Genomic DNA, 20209 nt, shown 5'->3' with positions numbered 1-20209 from the left:
TTGTGTTCTTCACTTCTGTTCTGCCCTGAAGCAATGGCTTTACAGTGCCAGAGCTAACGTGAAGCTGCAGATGAAGGATACTTTTGCAGAGACTGCTGTGTCCTAGGCAAGAAGTGTAACTGGCTTGTAATAGCTCAGGGCGGAACTGCTCCTTTCCATGGAGTCAAGCAGTAAAGCCATGGTAATGCCACTCACAACCCCTGCAGTAAAAAACAGTTAAAGAGCATTTCTTCTCAAGGGTGGAAATCACAGCATCCGAAGATGGGTGTTAAACCTCAAGCGTGTGAACAGCAGAAATCCAAAAGTGAAGATTAACAAAAAAATGTCCAGGGAAGTTAGAGGGCATTGCCTCTGCCCTGTGTCATTTTTATCACTGCCTGGAAACATGTATTGCCTCTAAGGCTCGTCGTACAGTAACAGATTACTCCTTGCAGCAGGAGACGGTAAAGTTTGTTTGTGGCTCAAAGATGAGGAAGCTGTAGCTACCAGAGGAGGCTGCATTTCTTCAAGGTAGATATGGGCAAGTGTGAGCCTTGTATTTCCAGCTGTCCCTGACACAGTAAGAAACATGTTTTGGATATTTTGAGGAACTAAAAGATTGACAATGTCAGGGGAAGGAAGGAAACTGTCATTCTTAAGGGAATGGTGGAGGAGCAGCTGAGGACCAAGCCAGTAATTGACTACAATTACTTCACAGGGAGTTGAAAAGACTATGGAGCCAAACTTGTCTCAGATGTTACAACATGGGCCAGCAGCCACAAGCTGTAACTTAACAGATTCAGGTTGGGAATGAGGAAAATAGTTTGCAGTAGGAGGGTAGTGCAGGACCAGGTGGGCACCCAGAAAGGTGACAGTCTGTTCTTGGCAATTTTCAAGGCTGGAACTGCCAATGGTGGCACTCACCAGGGCAGGTTGGAGCAGAGTCCTCCAGAGGTCTCCTTTCTGCTGCATTGTGATGACAGGAATAGCACTGTATTATCATGTTATGGAAGTGGGAGCCTGACTTGCTTTCAGCAGTAGTTTTTCTGGTGTGTGCTGAACTGCACAAGTTTGATTGTTTTTTCTTTTTTTCTCTCCCCACCATTCAGATATTCCCTTATTGAAGGAAGCATGAGGCCTGCTGTGTTTGTCTAGCCTTGTCCCTCTTGGATTTCTTCCTCCTCCTCTCCCCCTGCCTTTGGGACAGAAGCACTCTGTGCAGCCTTCCCCATCCTTGCGAGCTGTGCCCTGGATACCTCCCAGCAGAGAAGCCCTCAGCTGAATATCCAAAGGATGTCGCCAGGTTGCCTCCTGGATGCACCAGTGAAGTTGGTGCAGCACTGGCTTCCCCATTCCATCTGCATCAGGGGCTCAAGGAACAAAGTGGATTTGAGCTCTCCTTCCCTCGTCCCCTGCCAGATGTTTGACAGCAGTCTCTGAAGAGCTGCTTTTTTCTTGTGCCTTTCTCCTCCTCACACCGGCTTGTTGCAGCTTATCGGCCTCTCTAGTCCTTCTGCTGCCCAGAGAGCAGGGGCTAAAACTGCTCGCTCACTGGGTGCAGACACAGTTTATATATACGTATATATGTTATATAGGCTCTTCTTCCAGCATCCTCTGTGTCATAGGATAGGACTAAACGCCTTGATGGGACTGAAGCTGGGCTTGGGAGGGATCCCAGTTAAGGGGCAGCTTGTGATATCTAGAAGCGCCTCAGATGAGATGGGCTGTGCGACAACTTAGCTGTGCAATAACAGTTCATTGGGACTTGCTAGAGTGCTGAAGGCTGTGAACTCCAGTGTGTGGGAATGCCCTCTGCCCCTTCTCAAAAACCGTCTCTGCAGGAGTCCATTCCCAAAAATTACTTTTGTCTCCTCCTTCCTTCTCTACCTGTGCAGCCCACATGTTACACATGTTCCTAGAAGCTGGGACTGTCCTGCCAATAAAACAAACCCTTTCAGCTTTGGTCTGGTGCCAGAGCAGCTACTGATCTAAGGTTGTAAAAGAGCCTTGGAGAGTGGCCAGTGGGTAGCAGGGTCCAGAAAGCTTGGAGGGTGTGACTTTCACTTTGCTAACCCTGTGTTAACTGTGAGTTAGCCCTTTCACTGAGGCATCAGGACTGGAACCAAATTTGTGGCCCTGCTTTTCTAAATAAGCTGTGTGTTTCAAAGCTTTTTCATTTAAGGTAGTTCTGCACTCAAGCTTAGGTTCCTTTTGGTCAGATCTTCAGGCAGAGGCAATGCTTGAAAGTAGTTCAGGTATTTGAAAATGTCAAGAGAAAAAAATGCCTGTAGGTAGTGAATGCTTAGTGCCATTGGTACAATCCCAAAATACCTTTGCAGCCACACTCGGTACCTCGGTACTTTAATCCTGGGTAGCTGCCATCTCAGGGGCTAGTTTATCTTCCTAACTTCATACAGCAAGAATCTATTTTATCCTAATGGGCTTCAGTGGGCCCACAGAGAAGGGCTTCTTCCTTGTGGCTGGGTGTAAGCAGTATTTATAAAGTCTCTCCTAAATACAACAAACACAGTTGCCTGTTGCTGTGAGGGAAGGCTGGATACATTGAAAGCAGTGCCAAGAGGACACCATAGCTTATTCCATAACCTAAGTTTTGAAGATTGTTTCAAGTTCTGGTAGCAGGGAAAAGAAAATCCAAAAATAAGTATACCTCTGCCCTCCACAGTTCTCTGTACCAGGTCAGAATGTCCCGGTTGCTGTCAATAGGACTTTTGTTTTGCAGGAAGCCACATTTGTCTGAGGTAGGCAGTCCAATGACAAGCTTTGTGGTGCTTGTAAGGTTCTTCACCACGGAGGTCTGGATGCTGTGTTCCATGGGATTGGTTTCAGCAAGAAGAGTTGGCTTCTTAGATGCATGTACCTTGTCCTAACTGTCTTGAAGTAATTAAGAGGGCGTTTGCCCTGTGAGAAGCTGCTAAATGTTTGAGTTGGAGCAAAATATGGCCTTACACATCATGTGGTAATGTACAGGTATATAGGGATGCTGTCTTTGCTGCTTTGCTTTTTGTTTGTGATCTTCACCATCCTCATCCTTGTTGTTTCAGGAACATACCATCACAACACCTTTATATGTAAAAATCACTGTGGCTTAGCTCCAGTTCCTGGAAATAGGGATTGGCATATAGTATCCAGACATGCATATGTCCCTGATAAGCTGTTAAATCTCAGGATACCTGGTACAGCACGTGCCTGTGGATGGAAGAATCCTATTTTCCCCATCTTTTGTTTAGAGGGAAGTTGTCACTTTAAAAATACAGTATTTTAAACTTCTTTCCCTATTGTTCATGTTACCTTGCATTAACACAAGGATTTGATAAATCCAGTTTGGGTGGTTTGTGTAATTTTTGTTCAGTCTGGATGATGAAAATCCCGTATCATTTTACAGTGGACTGCAGTGTCTCAGCTTCAAGCACTGTAGAGGGCAAATACTGTTTGCACATCTGCTATTGGAATTTTAGAAAAGTGTGAGAAAGTTTGTGTTTAGTTTTTAATTCCTACATTGGAACATTCTCTATGCTTGAGAAAATTCCCATTCAGTGGTTTTATCAGGCCAGATGCAGGGATCAAGCAAGTGAAGTGGTAAGGCTGAGGGAGCGTGGAGGGAAGAATGTGACTTCTTTCCTGCTGCCTAACCAACTAAAAACAGAAGGAGTTGCTCTTCGATGCATTTAAGGTCCTGTCTACTCAAACTGACCCCAGCAGTCAAGATCTAGAAGTTGAGTACATGCTGCCTGCCTGCAAGGGACAGTCCTTACCTTAGTGTTAGCACTGGGGGGTGGTGGGAGAATCCCGTAAGGAAACTGAAAGCTGATCCTGAGGCCTGACCTTGCCCTAGATGAGCACCTGGTCTGCCAGCAGAAAGCACATACTGTGTGGCCCAGCCTCCTCTCCCTGTAAAGCAAGCAGATGCCAGTTTGGGAGAGAAAATTCCATTTGGGTGGGGAAGAGGAATATGCACAGAAGAGGGTGTGCTTTAATTTTGTTTTGTTTATAGAAATTGAGGAAAATGGCTTTACTAAGGAGGAGGGAAATGCAGAGGTGGAGGGAAATATGCAAGCATAGGTCTTGTGATCAGGCATAAACAGGCAGCTTCTGCTGCTTGCTGAGGGCAAACCAGCAGCTCCCAGGCCAGTCTCTGCTGGTTAACCTCTGCTGGTGCTTCCAGCGCTTGCAGAAGAGCTTGTCCCCTGCAGCAACACCTGTGGGAACTGGCCACAAGGAACCATGGAAGCCACAACATGTAAAACAGTTTACGGGCATCACACTCCTCTTGCCCACATCCTCAGGTTTGGAGTTTATTTTCTTATAAAGTGAGGTAGAGTGGCTGGGGAGAAAGATGAAAGATGTCTGCTTGACAATTTATTTATTTTTTCCCAAAGGAGAGGGGGAACAAGGCCTCACTTTACGGATTATCAAGTGATTGCTACTCATTTGTGTTTGTTTTACTTCTGGGGAGGCTGAAGGATTGGGAAGCTTTCTGGGCAGAGATTTAGGAAAAACTAAATTGCACAGTCCTGTCTTTACTTATGGGAGCAAGGGCTGAAGCTTAATGGTCCCTCAGTTGTGAGCTTCTGCTCTGTCTCAGGAGTGGTCATTACCTCTGAGCAGAGTGTGTTTTCTCTTTGGCTGTTGCCACAGGGAAATGCAGCCTGGATCTCAGCATGGTGAATGGGAAGCACAGGGGCTCAGCCTTGCAAGATGTGACTTTTCTTTCCTACCTGTGTCTGGCAAAAGAATTCAAAGGTATTTTTTCTTATTTGGCTCTCCCAACAAAATCCTCTCATGTTCTGTCATACATGCTGAATCCTGTGGTACTCGAGGACATTAAAATTATTAAATTACATTGGAAAAATAAAAATGGCACTTCTTTTAAAGGTTTGTTATTTTTGAAATCTGGTAGGTTAAAAAATTTAAAGGGCATTTTAGAAATTCAGAGTACTATGTGCAATAGAAGAACCTCCTTGCTCCCTTTCAGTTGCATAGTTGTTGGTTTTGGTGTTTGTTTTTTTAAAAATAAATACAAGCTACTGCAGTGTTTACAGTGCAGGTGTTGCAGAACTTGGACCAATCTGAGAGAACCAGAAAGTGAAGCTGACAGTAGCCTTGGGGGAAGCAGGGCAGCCTCCTGTCAGGATCTGCACCCTGAAGTTCAGCTCAAGTGCTTGTGTCAGAGTCTCCTGCCACCTTGAAGAGGGTCAGCACCACTGGTGAGAGAGATGGGTTTGTTTTAAATACCTTGCATCTCCCACTGCATAAGAGGTAAAAAATGAAGTCAGGAGGAGAGACATGCTGCAGCATGTGAGCCTGTGGAGTTGCTGCTGAGTTTAAACTTGGTGAGTTTGGGGGGGAGAGGAGCTCAATGCATTTTTATCCTTTTTCCATAGCCACCTGCTCTGTAGAAGAATGCTTACGTGGCTGCTTGTTGTTACTCCTTGGACAACTTCCCTTGGGTTTCTCCTTAGCCTTTCAGCTATGGTGTGGTGATTCTTTTCATGCAGCTGGAGCCTTTATTTAGCCTTTCAGCTCGTGGTCAGGTGTGTTAGGAAGAAATCTGTTGCACTTGTTTTGGGAGGCAACATCCTAAGAAGCTCCCAGAGGTGGATGACTTGGGTCAATACTAAAGAGTGGGACTAAGAGAGCAACAGGCTCAGCTATTGGAAATAATCTGGGATGGTTACATCATTTGCAGCACAGAAAAGGGAACACAAGGCAGAGGGTTAAGGAAGAGCTCTGACTGAAAACAAAGTACACTGCAAGCTAATGGGGTAAGACATTCCTGGCCAGGTTGTAAGGAAGCACGTGCTTTGTTTAGATGATTTAGCAGACACCAGCAGGCTTGCTGTATAAAAAAAACAAATTAACACACAACTGGTTGGACACTTGAGATTTCCTTGTTGACCTTTTTAGAACATATTTGCAAAACCTGATTTTACTGTCCTGATAGCAGTTGTTTTTTTAAAAAAAAAATCTGCCTTATTACTCTATCCAGATAACTAATTAAATATATTTCATTTTCTGGTTTCTGTATGTAAATGCAATAAATCCCATCCATTTTGCACATCCCGCCTCACCCTTCAGTCTTTACCAGGGAACTGCAGATTGAACTTGCTCTTTGTGAAAACCTTGGTTGGCAGAAGAACTTAATTAGAAAACATTTATTCTCTATGATACACTTTGAAAGTGCAGAGAGGTTTCCTAGAGCAGGCTTCATTTCAAGGCATATTTTTATACAGGAAATAAGCCCCCTTTCAGTCCTTCATCCTTTTCTCCTGCCCTTCCACACCAGGACAGAGCAGGCCACTTCCCACACTTCTCCAGGGCCCTGCATTCAGCACTGCTTCCAAACTCCACCCTCTGCAGATGATGTTATGGATACATGTACCCACCAGAATGGCTTCCACTGACACCCTGCATATGCTTTCTGCAAGCTGTTCTTTTGCTGCTGTCCTGGGGTGTACAAGGACAGAAACAACTGAGTTGAGCTGGAAAACAGTTTTGATTATTAAATTTGCTTCCTTCCAAAAGAAGACAAAGTGAAGTTGTCTGTGAAGCAGATGTCCTATGATGCGGTGGGTAGACTGCTGGAAGTTGCTGATGCAAATGCAAGGGGAGCTTGATTGCCTTTGTGCATTAATCTTTTCTTTCCCGTATGTGTTTTATTTTTATCTGAATTGCACCACTATGGAATTATTTGCAGAATGGTACTCCATAGAAATGTGGGATTTGAGAACAAAACCATAATGGATGCTGTGCAGGATGTCACTCAATCGGTTTTATTTTGCTTTATTTTATATATATTTTCTGGTATCCTGTACATTGCAGTGGGTGTGAAGATAGTATTTTAATATTTGTACAAAGTTTAATTTAATTGTTCTATGTATATAACTGCATTTCTAAATTAAAAAAAAAAGTTCTTTTGAAGTGAATCCATAATCTCTTGTGTATTTCTTTAACTGCTTGGGCCTTATGGCCTGGGCTGGAGATCCAGCAGATCTGAATACAATGCAGTGGTGCAAGCGCCTTCCAGGGGAGATCCCCTGATCTGATGTGCAGACCTGCTGAGTGAGGCTGGGCAAGGTATTTTTTTGCCTTTACCTTCTGTAGCACTGTGTGCAGGCATAGCCTTTTTCTGGTGTGGGAGGAAGGTCCCTGCACCTGCTCTGTCCCTTCCTTTGCTCCCACAGATCAAGCATCATCTGTGCAGTCTGAGTTACTTGGGAGCATGCAGCTGTGATCAGCCAGTGATGGAGAGGAAGGATGTGAGGTTGGGAGAAGGACATGGCTCTTAGGTGGCTCTGCTGGAGCAGCAGTAGGAGATGTGCCCACTGGGTCTGTGCACAAGGAGAAAAGGTGGTGGCAACCAAGCAGGGGGTGCTGCTTGTGCTGGGAGACGTGGGCTGGATGAAAGCCATGGTGGTGCCTCCAGGAGGAAATAAAGTTAGGCCCAGATTTGATACAAGGAGAGAAGATACATTTTGGGGAAGGTCTGAAGCAACTATTGCATGGCTTTCTTACAGTCCCTGACTTGCTGGGCTTAGAACCTGCATTGGTGACTGGCACCAGTGGCTGATGGCTGCTGCCGTGTCACTGTGGTTGGTGGGGCTCTGGGGAGCAGCAGGTAAGGGGAAACTGAACAATAGTGTTAACAATGGAAAAGGGGGAGGAAAGGTTTAAAGAGATGATGTATGGCATGAGAGGACTGCAGAGAGAAGAAGGGATGAATATAATAAATGGCTAATCTTGGAGACTAGATACAGAGAACTGTATATAGGAAGAGGATGTTATCTTTAGAAAGAAGATAGCTCTGACTGGCAAAATACTACTCCAAAGCAGGTAGCAGGACAGCACAGGAGACTTTAGAGAGATCTTTCAGATACGTGGGTGCACACAGTGCAGAGGTGAGGCTGGGTGCAGGCTCTGCTCTTCCCTTGGTAGTCATACTGCACCAGGAGGGTGGCAGAAGCAGAAACTGGAGAGGAGTGGACACCTGTTGTTCTCTTAGTGCTAAATACAGTCCTTGGTATTGTGTGCTTTGCTTCGCAGACCTGAGGTAATACTACCCTTTGAGGCAACTGTACTAATGAGAATTCATTTAAAAATCTGTTGGTAGTCTAGTAGGAAAGGGAAAGAGGATAAAGGGAAGGAGAGAGGAGAGAATTTTGGTCAACTTGTTCAAAGCCAAGTCTCAAAAGATGTTGAGATTTGTTGTATATTTGCTCTCTCCGTCCCACCCCCCCCTGTGGATGAACAGGCAGGTTAAACTGAAGGGAGGAGTTGTACCTGCCTTCCTCCCATTTCCATTTATTTCTTAAATTATTCCCACACAACAAGCTGATCTTACTGTAGTTCTGTTGCTGCAAAACTGGAGCTCTGTGGCCTGTGCCTGCCCTTCTGTAGCAGACAGTTGGCACGTGGGAGTTGTTGGCCTTCAGGAATTACTTTTAAATTATTACCATTTCTCACTGGACTGTGCTCTCCTGACTGCAAGTCTGGCACCTGGGAATGTCCCTCTCTTGTTGTTCTGCAGGTCTTATCTATTAAACACGTTGGAAATAGTTTGTCACCTGTGTGCCTGCAATGAGAAGTGACTGTGGGAGTGAAGCCCAAGAGAAGCCAGCCTGAGGTGGGTGGTCTGGGAAGTCCTTAGCAGCTGGCTCTTCGACTGAAGGGTGGAAAGGCCAGAGCAGACAGCAACACCTCAGCTTCCAGAAAAGCAGCCTCACCACAAAGACATTGACCCTGCCACAAAGCCGCTTTGAGAAACTTGCTGGGGAAAGGGGATAGATGGGCTACTGCCCTGACCAGGCATCCTGCCAGCCAGAGCACTGTACTGCCTGGCTCCCAAACAGGATGTTCTGTACTTGTGGATTTTCCAGGAACACAAAGACATAGATACACCAGCCCCACTACAACCACAGACTTTAACTCTTTAAGGGGTCTGAGTGCATCTGGAGCCTTTCCTCGCTGCCCCTGGCTGCTGCCTGCTGCAGTGCCCCCACGGGAAAGCTTTGCAGTGGGATGGGGTTAGCAAATTGTCCCTTGATGTTCTGTAACTTGGCCCCTACAGGAGACCTCCCCTGCATTAACAGACTCCCCAGTGTCTGATTGGTTCTTGGAGGTGTCACCAAAGGCAGGATTCCTCCTCCTGAAAGCAGAAGGAGGGATGCCTGCAGGCTACATGAGGGGCCCCATGCTTCACAGAGCAAGTGTTTGCACACTCCTCACCCACCGGGGCCATGCAGAGGGCTCCATAGGAATGCTGTTCCTGGAGAAGAGAGCAGAGTCTAGCCAGGACACACTGCCAGCCCTCATCCCTCATGGGCTGCAGTACTTGGCAAAATTGCAATGGGGTCTCTCACCACCAAGATAGCATCCCAGGGTGCAGGGAAAGGGATGGACAAACACACATAATGGACTTCCTCATTGTCTCTGTTCTCTCTTGTTAGGAGGAGGATGTTTACCAGTGAACTCCTCACCTTGACCTTCCATGAGACCTGAGCCAGAACACAGCAATGCTAAGGAGCCCTGAGGGTGCCTCGGCACAAGGTGGTTGTCCTTTCGTGGCTCTGTCAACTGGCAGTCACTGAGCTCAGGGTGGGTCTGTGGGACACAGTTTAGGTTTTTCATGTTACATCCATGAAAAAATAAATGGATTTTGGGAGAAGAAGGGGAAGACTGCTGCGAACATGCTGGCATTCAGGGCACAAACACCCATGTCTGTTTCTCCAGGCACACTGCTCAGATCTTGTAGCTACTTTAGGGGGTGGTGTTTACAACCTGGCGAGGGGGCATTTGTCTTCCAGGCCTGTGTAACTCAAGTGCAGCCAGGGGACCCACTTCATGGGGCAGACATGCTCTCCCTGTCCCCACCCGTGCAAAACCACGGTGCCCAGCAGGGGCAGTTGTGCTCTGCTGGATACAGGGCTGGTGCTCTCAGGGAAGGAGGGAGCCATAATGGGCTGGAGCATGCTCTGGATATCTGAAAGCATCAAGCAGGCCTTGGTAGCAGGTAGGTGTCCTTCCCCTTGCCACTGCTCTCTACTTGCTCCTGTGCTTGCAGCTGCCCTCTCCCTGCAGTTCAGCAGCAACTGGAGGTGGGAGCAGGACAGGCTGGAGAGCTGGCAGTGGTGTTGTGTGTCCCTTTTTACAGGGCAGTGGCAGCTGGGGATGCTGTTTGCAAGGCTGGGGCTGGGCAGGGCAGAGTTGCTGGCTGCAGCTGGCACACAGCTGGATTTGCTTCTGCATTGGCAGTGGGGTGGCCCTCCCTTAGGAAGGGCTAATGTGCTACCTGTATTTAGAAAGTATATAATGTACATCGTTAAACCCAAGTTAAACTCTCCTCATGTTAAGGAGACCAGGGGCCAGGTTTGGAAGTAGCAAAGTTTTCCCTTAAGAAGACTTAGGCAGGGAGGCCCTCTTGGACATGCACAAGGGGAGCCAGAAGCAGAAGCCTGGCATTCAAGGAATGACAATGCTGTTTTTCCCACCTCGTGCTCCTGTCCCTGGGTGCTGCAGGGCAGTATGGGGCTCTCTGTGGGTGGGACAGGGCAACAGTCTTGCACAAACAACTTCCCTTCATCTCCATGAGCTGCCTGCACAAGATGGCAGAAATGTCCCTGTAATGGCTGTTACCAAGAGATTTATGATCCCGGGTTCAGCTCTACAGGAAAAAGTTGTTACCATCCTACAGTCTGTGTTTCTCCTCATAAATGTAACCTGGCTGCAAATAATTGCTTCCTCTGAGAAGCTTTAAAATAGTTGATTTATTGCTGAAGCTGTTCAGTATTTCTCTTGTGCTTCTCTGGTGCATTTTCAACAGCTTTACAAATAACTGGGAATTTATCTTGCTGGCATCTCAGTAGGTGGGAAGGCCCACGCTGTCCCTGTTGATGGGGAGGGGAAAAAACAAAGCACAGAAGATTGAAGTAACCTTTTCCAGGTCACACTAGAGGCTGTATTACGGACAGAGAAACAAAAGCTCTTAATGACACCTTCTGCTTATCTTCCCCTAGACTTCTTTGTTATCTGTGAGCTCCTGTTTCTCCTGTGTGTGGTGATCCAGCCCTGAGGGAGGGCCCCTCTATTCCAGCAAAGGTTGTGCCTGAAGGGAATGACTGAAGCAGTAATTCAGAGATACTGATTCCCATCTGCTGCAAGCGTAAGGCCAAGGGCAACACCTCCTACATAACCACTCTCTTCTTAGTCTGCCCTGTGGCTAACAAGTTGGAGATAAAGCAGTCAGGGCCATGCCCTGAGGAGTCAAATGGAGGCCCTGCTGCTCCCAGCACAAGACAAGTCAGCAGGGGCTCTGGGAGAGTCCTACAAGAAGATGAGCTTTCCTCTTTGTGGTGTTTTGGCAGCAAAATTAAGAATTTCAGAACGAGATAAAAACTGAATGGAACATGGGAGGGGTCTGGATACAGAGGCATGTGGTGCTTCTGAGGCGCTGGAATTAGGTTTTCTTGTTTACTAGTGCAATAGGGAACAAAGCATGCAGCTATTTTAGTTAATTTATCAGCTACTGGGCTGGCTGGTCCCTCTGAATTGAGGACCAAGGGCTGATGCCCTGTAGTTTCCCTCTGCAATTGGCAGAGACAATTATGAGAGGTCCAGGGAGATTAAATGTCTGGTCCTTTGTTTCTTCTCTGTTCTGCATTTATACATAACCACCCTCGTCGTGTTATGCTGGGGATATTTTTTTTGTTTGTTTGGTCTGATTTTGAGGACAGAAAGGGGTAGCCAGCCGGGCCAGGCGGTCCCACACTCCCACCTAGTGCCCACGGCGCTCGCCTGGAGTCAGAAATGAGTGCGCGCTCCTCTAACCCAAGGCCTTATTTCGGGAGGGAGTCAGGAAAGGGTTATTTGTGTTTAGGATGAAAATAATGGATGCTTTGCAAAAAAAAAAAAAATAACATTTAAAAGATTACAATAAATCTACTTTATCAACCAAAGTGCTGGCACCAGGGATAAATGGGTCTAAACTAGCCATGATGGAAGTTAGGCCAGAAAGTAGGACCACCACCATTAGTTAGGCACTAGGGAATCATAGAACAGTTAAGGTCAGAAGGGACCTTTAAAGATCATCTAGTTCCAACCCCCCTGCTATGGGCAGGGACACCTCCCACTAGATCAGGTTGCTCAAAGCCCCATCCAGCCTGGCCTTGAACACTTCCAAGGGTGTGGGAGTGGAACCTGTTCCAGTCTTTCACCACCCACACAGGAAAGAATTTCTTCCTGATATCTAACCTAAACCTACTCTTTCCCAGTTTAAAGCCATTAACCCTTGTGCTATTGCTACAAACCCTTGTAAAAAGCCCCTCCCCAGCTTTCCTGTAGCCCCTTCAGTTACTGGAAGGCTGCTATAAGGTCTCCCCAGAGCCTTCTCTTCTCCAGGCTGAACAGCCCCAACTCTCTCAGCCTGTCTTCATAGCAGAGGTGCTCCAGCCCTCTGATCATCTTTGTGGCCCCAGTGGCAGGGTAAGGGGAAGCTAGGAAGCTGACTGGTTTTAAGATGTAGCGTGATCATTTTACAAAATGGCAAAGGCCCTAGATAAGACCTTACAAGTGTTATTCCTAAACTGAACTTCCTTCTTATTAAAACAAGTCTCTCTTATCACTTCCAAATGGCTTCAATGGTTCCAACAATAGTGATCAAGTTGAAAAGGAACTGGTAAATGCAACTTTCAGAACACCTAAGCCAGGACAGACTCTCAAGATGACAAAATTTGAAATAGCAGTGGCTTTGGTCTCAACCAGCCCATGGGCCATGGTGACTGAGTGGTGCTGCAACCAGGCCATCACCACCAGGGCACCCTGAGAAAACGTGCTGGGATGCTGCTCCTCTCCAGAGGCTCTAACCTGGTACCTGCATCTGCAGAGGTTCACAAGCCCATCCTAAGCATACTCCCCTGGCTGGGGCCAGAAATTCCTTGGCCCGAGACTTGATGGTAAAATGTTTGTGGGGTTTTTTTGTTTGTGTTGGTTTTGGTTTGGTTTTTTTTTGCTTTGTTGGGCAAAGCTGATTTCAGCAACAAAGCTGTTGTGCTGCTGATTTCTTCAGCTCAAGGGTGTTGAATTTTTTGGTGGGAACTTACAGCCATTGCAAAAACAAATCTCTGTAGCTGCTCGCGATGATCATCTGCTCCCTGCAGTTAGCAGAGCTGGCTTCTTTCTTTCTTTCTTTGTCAGAGTAATGTGGAGTCATTTTCTTACACGAGAGGAAACAAATTATCTAGACATGAAGCCCTTCTGTACAATCGTTGCAGTTTCCTCTGAAATTTTCAAAAATATGAAATATTATATGATTTCAAAATGTCCAAAGCCCCAGATATTTTTCTTCTTTTATTGGGTTCTATAGCCAAAAAAAAAAAAGTTTATTTAAAAATTTTATGTGTCTCCTTTTTAGTCTGGGAGTCTTAGTCCTTTGTAGTCTAGGGAGCAGAGAGATATTAATGCTTGAGGGGGATTCCCTCCCTCCCCTGCTTCTCAAAGAAAGCTTGCCTTGTTTTAAGTGTTTTCCTTCTGCCTGTTCCCATAGAAAATATTAGGGATATGTGGTCTGGTATTCATTATAAGCTCCCAACAGAGTAAGATCAATGAAACTTTAAATAAAGCAGCTGTGAGTCAGTATGTCATTTAGCTGTTGAAGTTAAAAGCATGTATAACAAAAAATGGATCTTAATGGGGGGGTCTTTATGCCCATTTCAGAAGTTTGCCTGATGGTGTCTCATTGCTGATGCTTCACAATCACACAAGGTAGGTCTTGCCTGATTTTTTTGTCTGTGTACCCACCTATCTATGAATGAAACCTAGAGCAGGAAGCACTGGGCTGTCATGTCACCGTGGCTACTTGTTCCTTTGCATTCAGAGGCACCTGACAGTTTAACCACAAAGCCCCCCTTTTTTTCTTGAATGTAAAAATAATTAGGTAAAACACAAAAGCTTATTAAAATTGTCTTTTAAATAGGGAATGAAATTTTAAAAGCCCTCCCTCCCTCCGTTCTCCTGTTGTCCTTAGCCTTGGGGAAAAAACAAACCCAGAAGAGGACTGAATGAGAGCCCAGAGCAGTTGTCAGGAGCTCCAAGCTCTCCTGCCTGCACAGCCCAGAGGTGCTTCCCCTGCATCCTCTTCTCTGCCATGAATCTGCCTGCCAGAGCCAGTGGTGTCATGTCCACGTGTCCATTTCTGTCAGAGCTAGGGTCACGAAAGGCTTTCTTCACCAGACAGGGAATCCATTTTCCTTCCTCTCTCAGCAGCCCAAAGCAGCAGGGGCTGCCCAGGTCAGCCTTGTAACACGAATTCAGCTCTGCCTGAAAAGAGGCCCCCCAGGCTGCCTGGGAGATTCACTCTCTCCAGTGGATGAGAAGGAGGAGTGGGAGGCACCCGGGGCAGCAGCCACGTATTCAAGCAGCATGATATTTATAACCAGCAGTATTGAAGTTAAAGTCTAAGATGCGGGAAAGCGGAGGAAGGTCATACAAGAGTAATGAAATGATCAGAGGCTGAAAGGACTTACAAGAAAAGATGAAAAGGGATAAATATGTGTATCTCAGCTGAGCAGGGACTGCTGAGGAATGTTGATATTGCCATCCAAAAGGAGCAGTCCTCAGGGACAAAAAGCAAGTCTTTAGCCTATTTCAAGGGCTTGTAACTCAATGTGACAAGAGGAATTTTGAAAGGCAAATGTAGGTTAAACAGAACCCCCCCCCCCCATGTTCCTTGTAGTGTCATTTGTTAAACTGAAGTGATTCCCCACAGGGAGCAGCGGAAGCCCAGGCTCTCAACTTGTCGGTATGTTGGGAAGGGGATGCACTTTCTGTGCTTTGGGAAAGGCGGGAGGTGGTGGCAAGGAGCTGGGGCAAGTACTGAGTGATGGACTGGCCTGCCAGGCTCTCTGCCTTCCTAGCTTTCTGCCGGTTGCTTATCCTACATGCCATCTGATACTTACATTTGACAACAGTAATACAAGAAAACTGTTCTGCTGGTTTATGTGCTGGGAATAAGCAACTGGAGATGTTGGAGGGTCATGCAGCAAAATTAGACCTCTGGAAAAGCTGATGCAACTTTATTTAATGTACTGCACAGCTCAGGGGGCTGCATGAGAGATGCCTTGGTTGTTTCTGAGCTGCAGAAACCACGCCAAATAGAAAGTAGATCTGCATCATCATGTCTTTTGTTGCTGGCATACATGTAGCCAGTACACTCTGGTGGCTGAACACTTAATTCTAGAGCGATAGGTGCAATATGTGCCTCTGAACAATCTGAGGGGGAAGAACAAATAGAAAATGTGCCTGTTCCTCAAAGCATTTAATCTTCCTAATACAATTTAAAACGTGATTTAAGCAGTAGACTTTCTGTCTATTGTGTTAGTGGGCAAAGCTCAAAAAATAATCTGATCAAAGAGTTTATTTTCACCAGAAGGGATGTCCTCAGCTCAGTGCTGAAAGAGTAGCAGAGTCGCTGATCTGAGGGCGGGATTTGGGAAGGCAGCTGCACTGTTGACATTTCCTTATGGGAGGTGACACCAACTCCTGTGCCAAGCAAGCAGGCGTTTTGGAGCAAGAACTGCGGAAACAGCAAAGCTAATGCAAATAGATAATGATTCACTGGCAGGGCCCAGACACCAGCACTCCTGACCCCAGCCTCTGCAGATTCCTGACAACCCCAGGGTGCTTGACTGTGCAGTTGTTTTCTAATCTGGAGCAGGAAAACTCTGCTTCTCTGAGCCAGAGCTCAAAGTTAAATTAAGTTCTGGTATGAGGTTAGCAGGATGGCAGAGAATTAACCAAAAGCACCTGACCCAGAGAGCTATGGGCCTGGGAACCAGGTGAGATACCAAAGCAGTCCATGTGAGTGAAGGGTGAATTCCAGTGGCCTCCCTAATTATACTACCTCTGTGCTGTTATGCTTGTCACATAGATCACAGGGTGATTTAAAGCTCAAGGGGCTGATGCCACTTGGTGGCACAGTGCCCAGCAGGGAAAGGGCACTTGAGAGAGAAATTCAGTGAGATGTGGATCTAGCTGCTCCTCCTCTGACAGCAGAGCCCTGTCAAAGGGGATGAGTGACTGATAGTTGGGATTGAAAAAAACAGAATAATTGCTATTACATCTGCCCTGAATGTTGAGTTGGTAAAACTGAAAAATGGAAAATAGCAAGAGGGAAGCTGGGAACAGAAACCTCCAGAATTAAGACTGCCGTTGAGTTGACTGTAGCATCAAATCATACCTACAGAAAAAACATGTATTCTTGTATCTTTAGGCAACATGACGAGAAAGATCTCTTTGTTGGTATGAGTATTTTCAAATAATTGTAATGCTTAAATACACCTTTTCAAAGTAACTATAGTGGCATAAAAAGTCCATGCATACTAAGCATAATTGCTGGGTGGTTAAACAGCCAGTGAAATTGCAGTTTGTTTTCCAGCAAGATCTAGCAGAAGGTCGGAGGAACCATGATGTCATATATATATATATATATATATATAGGTAGGTATGTATGTTTTGTCCTTTTTACTTTGTGTTTTTACCTGTGTAACATGAAAACTTGTTTAAACAGTCCCTTCTGATTACAGCTTAATGACAGTTTTCCTGGATTGTGCAACTATGTGGTGTATTGTTTTAATGTTAGTTTTACTTAACTGTTGCCTAAAAATAAGAAATAAAACCACCAGTGATGGGACATGTATGATCCTCCTCAGACTTGAAAAGATGTGAAAGCTGGGTGATATAAACATAAGACACTTACAGCATTGGTAATACTCCAGCTTTCTGAAAGGGTTTGACCTCTTAAAGATATTACAAAGCTCTTCATGACCTGCGTGGCAGTCACATGCATGTTAGAGTCGTACTGGGCCATACAAAAGCTGAGGTCATTGTTAAATCTTATTTACCTTACTGTCATTAACTAGATCATCATTTGTCCCTTAAATACCATACCCTCTGTTGCCACATCCCAGAATGGGTTCTACCTCTTTCTGCCATGCCAGTGTATTTGTTAAATTATTTTTTAGATGGAGATCTATGTTAGCTCAAGCCTTTATTTCTACTTCCTAAATGGATGTTTTTTTATTTTGTACTGGTGGGTTAGACTTTCTAAACATAGCATGCCCTCATTCCTGCAGAACTTCATCTTGTTGTTGAATCATTCCTTTGGTTTCTGAGACTCATTTTGAATTCTGTTCTTGTCTTCAGAGTGTTTGAAACTCTTCCCAGGCTGATTCCTCTGCATTGCATGCTCTAATCTGCTTAACAAATTATTAATGCAAGTGTCCTGTGCTATTAATGAATGGTCCTTTGCCAAGAAGAGATCCCTGATTCCACAAAGGAATTGTCCCCAAGTTTGTCAAGGAGCTATTTTGAATGCAAAGATTGAAAAAGTTTTACTCCCAGCTTACAAGGAATTTTACTTGGTATTTTCCTGTTTGCTTAAGAAAAAACACTATAAAACCTTTATTACAGTGAGGTTTAACACATCTCTATTTTTTCCCCTTGCCTGTTAGTTTAGTTATTCTGGTAAGGAGTATTGAATTGATTTGAAACAGTTTGTTCTTGATGGCCTGCCTTATTGGCAAGTGCAGCTTACCAGTTTAACAAATGAAAATGCTGATAAACTGATGATTTAATATTTTGTTCCTCTGCCATTCTGACCTTTGAAGTTCAGCTGGTCAATTGAAAAAATCACTGTACTGCCAGGATGTTAGGTGTAAGGGATGATGTGAGAGACTTCTTGGTGATGGTTCATTAGTTGCTTCAGGGAGTTTCTGAAGGGTTAAAAGTGATGGCTACTTGAGAATATGTAAACTTTCTTCACTGTTTTCTTCCCCTATTATGAACTATGTTCTTCACGCTCTTTTAAGATGAATACTAGGTCTCAATTAAGCAAAAAAGTGAAGATTATACGACATGTTCAGTGTTTATTATCTGCTGTCTGTTGAAAACAAAAACTGCTGCCACCATTAGATCCTGGGTCTGTGTAAACAAGTTGATGGTCAAAACAGTCATGGTATGATTTGAGCTGCTTGGAAATGCAATGGCAGCCCATGGCCATGAGGGCACTGGTTGCATTTGGGGGTACCTCTAACATTGAGTTAAATCAGAAAGGGACTCAGGTGGCTTTCAGGAAAGGTTTGAAAGGGCCAGCCGAGGAATGATACATGATCCTGCAGAAGGTCTCCTTTTCCCCTCTGAAGGTTTATAAATAGCTTTGACACGGTGAAGTGTTTCTGTAGTGCACTGCAGCTCTCACAGTGCTGCAGTGCTATGACATTTCCTCACCAGTTCACATTCAGCATTATAACTAAACATGAGCTGCTGTAAACTTGTTCTGATTATTCAAATATTAACCCAAGGAGAAAAAAAAAATTATTTTCTACTTTGTACCTGTAAGCTTTGTGTTGGACCAGGTACTGCCTGTCCTTCTGCAGCTGGAATAAATTCAGCATAAAAACATAAACCTAACTTAAACTTTGTTTCATGTAGTAGATAATGTAAAAATGTGATGATGTGTAATGCCTTATTGGTATTAAATCTACTGGGATGTGATCTGATGTGATGATGCAGTATTAGTCTGCCCTAACTGCCTCACACAGTGCCAAACTGCAGAGACAGAGGCCGTGCCAGATCTGTATCCTAGAGAAGAGGAAGTGATCAGTTCCTGCTTCTGCTGCATTTTCCTGAGCCACAGCCACTAGCACAGCCCTGGATAAGACCCACCTGAACTTAAGAGCTAAGGCCTGCAACTTCAGTGATGAGCTACAGATCCTCCTGCTGCCAGAAGGTACTTCTGGGACTAGTTGAAAACTGCTGCTGAGCTACAATCAATAGGATGTTAATTATTATGTTTGGCTGGGAAAGATGAACATGAGGAACTGTATCCAAGGGGTTCTAGCAGGAGCCAGCTGAAACAAGCCTGGTTAGGCAGTGAGGATCTGTTCAGACTGTGGAAGAGTAGCCCTCAGTCGGCTCCCTAACTCAGTAACACAGCCCTGCAGCAGCACGTGTCCTTAGGAATTACAGTCCTCTGAAAAAAAGGGTGCTGCAGCTTAAATATATTTCTGTTCAGGGGGCAAGGACTCTCAGCCTGATACTAACATATCAGAAATACCTATCTTTGGATTTGAGCAATTGGAAAAGTTTACCTTCCTAAAAAGTGGATAAACAGAAAATCCCAGTGACAAAATTATTTCTGAATGTCTGTTATTCTGTTATTTCTAGGTCAATTTCCATTTTCTTTCTCCAAATATTTTGAAGAAAAGCAATTGGTGCCCAAAGATTAAATTCTCTATTTAGTTTTCACCATCTCCTTGATGCACAGCAGCTCTTGAGCCCTCACTGCTGCTACCTTTAGGAGAGCTACACTTAGTACAGCAGTAAAAGAAAGATGTGAGTTCCAGAGTGCTTGGCAAAATGTCAGAGAATCCATAGGTAAATAAATGTACAGAAAAGGAGAAAGTAAAGAAAGGTGGAAGAGATTTCCATGGAGAACCATAGTGGAAGCAGATGCAGCAGTATCCTCACCAGCAGCAGGAGAGGCTGCTAGCAGCTACATGTCTGCTGCCATTCACAGAACTGGGCAGGTGCAGAGTCTTTGGCTACATGGCTTATACAATCAGCTACACCATGGATCTGAGGGGCAGTAGTTTTTGCAGAGGGTCTTCAGCAACGGCAGGTAGAGCCTCTGAATTGCAGCCTCTCTTTCTTCCTCTCTCTGGCTCCTCCTTTTTTTTTTTTACCTGCTCCCTCCTTCTCCCTGGTTTAAAGCTGTCTGTAGGATGGAATCACATAAACTTTCTGTACCCACAGCCTCCTCCAGCAAGTTATGCCAGAGGTCTACTACTAGTGGGTGAAGAACCACCTACTTTTGCATGTTTTGAACTTGGACTTAATTAGTTGATAATTTTTGTGTTTGGAAGAGACAAGGAAGAGTTAATCCTATTTACTATTTTCTACAAGTAGCATCAGATATTAATGGTGGCTGGCTGGGACCTCATCTCAGCTTTCTTTTAGTCTTCTGCTGCCTCATGCCCTTTCTACTTCCAAATATTGACTGTGTTTACCTGGTTACTTTGATGAATTAACTAGAGGGATTTCAGTCTGCTTGTGTGGCTTTCAGCAGTCTAGAGTTACAACGAAGGTAGGAGCGTGCACAATACTGGGCTAATAAGAAGCAAGAACAGTAACAAGTCCTAGGTGGACTTCAAACAGCCTCCAG

General features: G+C 45.1%; 1 protein-coding gene across 8 annotated transcripts in view; it reads left to right on the top strand.

Annotated features, from left to right (window-relative positions):
• SUSD6 (sushi domain containing 6) overlaps positions 1-6923 on the top strand; it is a 98499-nt gene extending 91576 nt beyond the window's left edge. For all 8 annotated transcript variants that reach the window (XM_051621845.1, XM_051621846.1, XM_051621847.1 and 5 more), the window contains one exon: positions 1089-6923. In XM_051621845.1, coding sequence (XP_051477805.1) covers positions 1089-1114 — 26 coding nt within the window. In that variant the 3' untranslated portion in view covers positions 1115-6923. The remainder of the gene's footprint in view (positions 1-1088) is intronic.
• Positions 6924-20209: the final 13286 nt, after the last annotated feature.

Source organism: Apus apus, chromosome 5 (assembly GCF_020740795.1).
Source record: "Apus apus isolate bApuApu2 chromosome 5, bApuApu2.pri.cur, whole genome shotgun sequence".
Lineage (NCBI taxonomy): Eukaryota > Metazoa > Chordata > Aves > Apodiformes > Apodidae > Apus > Apus apus.
The sequence above is the reverse complement of the archived record's forward strand: the minus strand, read 5'-3'. Positions and strand labels throughout refer to the sequence as shown.